Raw genomic sequence first — 2,655 nt, 5'->3', positions numbered from 1 at the left:
TTAAGTATACTAAATTACTGCGTTTAATAAAACAGTTCAACCACTTTCATAATGTAGGATTTCTACAACTGTAGTCATGTTCATAATATATGTATGTATTGCGTTCAATAAATTTTTTTGATATGACCCCAGTATTTGACATAGTTACATTTTTCGATAAAAACAATAGCGGACCCTTAATTACAGTTTCAAAAAATTAAAATTTAACAAAAATACAGTACTATAGATGAAATCATTTTTACAAACAAACTGTCACTGCGAATTACAAACAAACTATCACTGAATTAAAATAGAGTCGTAGTTATTTTGGTATGCAGGACTATTAAAGCAATTAATTCTTTCTTAAGTACAGTGTCGGGACATCTCCAAATTTTAACTTTTTTTCCACGAAAAACATCCTCGAAATGCCGGCTGGCTCACGCGTGTTGTGGTACAAACGTTATTTGTAGCGATACCTATATTTGAACACCACAGCTCAAATTCATGAGGATTTTGTGGAAATCTATAAAGTTGAATATTATGTCCAATGCGACTTGGACAATTCTGCACGATTCAAGTTATATGATGCTTTAACGCTTTATCTTTTACCAATTTTCACAAATAACTCAAATTAATAATGCACGGTTTGCTTGATCAATACTCAAATACAATATTCTTTTATGAAAAAGGACATATTTTTGGCAACATTATAGCTACATTTAAAATGTTGTGCCAGAACTTATCAACACGCTTCACCAATAATTGTCATCTGACTCTCTCACTTCACTCAAGAGCGTAGGATGCAATCTACTTTCATACTCTGTGCTTCGTCGCAGCACTTATTTTAAGTTAACTGCACGAACAACATATATATCTGCATATTAAATGAAAGGTTATCTTATCCTCTTCAGCTGAGATATATTAGAATAGTAAAAAAAGCTATTTCTGGTTTCAAAGTTAATAATAAATTAATGACCACATCTTTTTGGGCTGAAATAATTAATTGAAATTTGGTCGTTATTATTGACTATTTTTGTTCTTAATATACAATTACTTAACAAAATATAATACTGCTTTTCTCACCGAAGCTTAACAATTAACCATTACATGTGTTTTATATTTTCAGCATTGCCAGGTGTCTTGTTTTCATCAAGAGTGACAATTTGATATTTTTTGGGTTGCCATACTTGTTGTACTGTTGCCACAGAAATATACTTATACTTGCTTAAAAAGAATTTGTTTATTAGTTATTGCACTTCTATAATTTCTTTAGTTCCAGCAAATTCATACCTCCAATTCCAATCCCTCAAAAATATAACTAAAAATTCGAAAATATGCTTTTGATAGATAAGTAAAATTATTAAATAACATTAATAAAGAATGGTGAGATTTATGGAAGAATATATGATATTAAAATCAAATAACTAGAAAGCAATCTCGGATATTAAGTCCAAAGTTTAACCTCCTGAACAAATATATTTCCTAAAAAAAATCCGAGAATTCAGCAATATGAGGTGTTTGTTTTAGCTTTCTCCACATAACCACTTCTCGCATGAAAGAAAAGAATTGTAGTTTCATGAAAGATCGATGCAATTTTGTCAAACTCATAAATACACACTAAACAATTAAAAAAAAATATTTTTTGTTGTCAAGTAAAAATGAAAAAAATAAATATATAAAGACTTCAATCTGAATCATAAAATTATAGTGTGCGCAGATATTATTACATAAAAGATATATATGTGTATGTATATGTAATAAAACTAATTCATTCATAACTTTCAATAATTTATAATAAATATAATGTAAAAGAATTATTAATTAAAAATTAGTAATTAAAATGTATCTAAGTATGCTCTAAGAACGATTATTTGTAATCCATAAAGATGATTTTTAAATTGTAACAGAATGTATATCTTTTAATAAAACTGTATTTTTCTTATAATAAAAATATTTTAAATTTACAAATATACATTTTTGATTTAGTATATATAGTGTGAAACATATTATGTAAATGGTCAGGAGGTAATAAAATATGTTATGTATCAGTCGTGTAAGGATATTAGCTGCAGTGCGGCCTTCAAACCAAGATTTTCTAATTCTTTTAAGCTTCATGTAATGTAGGTAAAGTATGGGTTCGAGATAGTGCATTAGTAGTGCTGACGAAACCATTTGATCTTCGTAAAGTTAAAGCTCTCTACGTGCTGTACATATCACTGTTGAAAGGAAGATATTTGCAATTATTGCAAAATAAAGAAAAATCACTGACGTCATCCAAATTATTTTAGCAAATTGTCCACTGATGAAATCCTCATGTTCCGCTTATAGTTATTATATATATAAGTGTATAATTTATCAAAGCGATATCACTCATGTGCAGCTATTTATTTTTGAATTGATTAGATTTTTAGGACTAGTCTTTGCTGTGCATTACAAATCATCTAAAATCATTTATTTGGATTTTCGTAATAAGGAAACATATGAAGAAATATCTTGTTTGAAGTTATCAGTTAAGGCAGAAACAAAAGAACTCGGCCGGTCCGGCCCCATTGCAATCATCTGAGATGACAGCTAGTACTGAACTAGATCCAGATTCTGAACATTTTGATGGTTATCGCTCTAGTGGTTCGGAACTAGTAGCAGGTATTTGTGTCTTACGAAGTAAGAATTCTTTCT

The 2,655-nt window shown here is 29.0% G+C and overlaps 1 protein-coding gene across 1 annotated transcript in view; it reads left to right on the top strand.

Moving 5' to 3' along the window:
• LOC119675927 (chymotrypsin-2-like) overlaps positions 1-52 on the top strand; it is a 919-nt gene extending 867 nt beyond the window's left edge. The window contains exon 2 of the mRNA XM_038087145.1: positions 36-52. Within this exon, the coding sequence (XP_037943073.1) occupies positions 36-52 (17 nt within the window). The remainder of the gene's footprint in view (positions 1-35) is intronic.
• Positions 53-2,655: the final 2,603 nt, after the last annotated feature.

This window comes from Teleopsis dalmanni, chromosome 2 (assembly GCF_002237135.1).
Source record: "Teleopsis dalmanni isolate 2A chromosome 2, ASM223713v2, whole genome shotgun sequence".
Classification (NCBI taxonomy): Eukaryota; Metazoa; Arthropoda; class Insecta; order Diptera; family Diopsidae; genus Teleopsis; species Teleopsis dalmanni.
The sequence above is the reverse complement of the archived record's forward strand: the minus strand, read 5'-3'. Positions and strand labels throughout refer to the sequence as shown.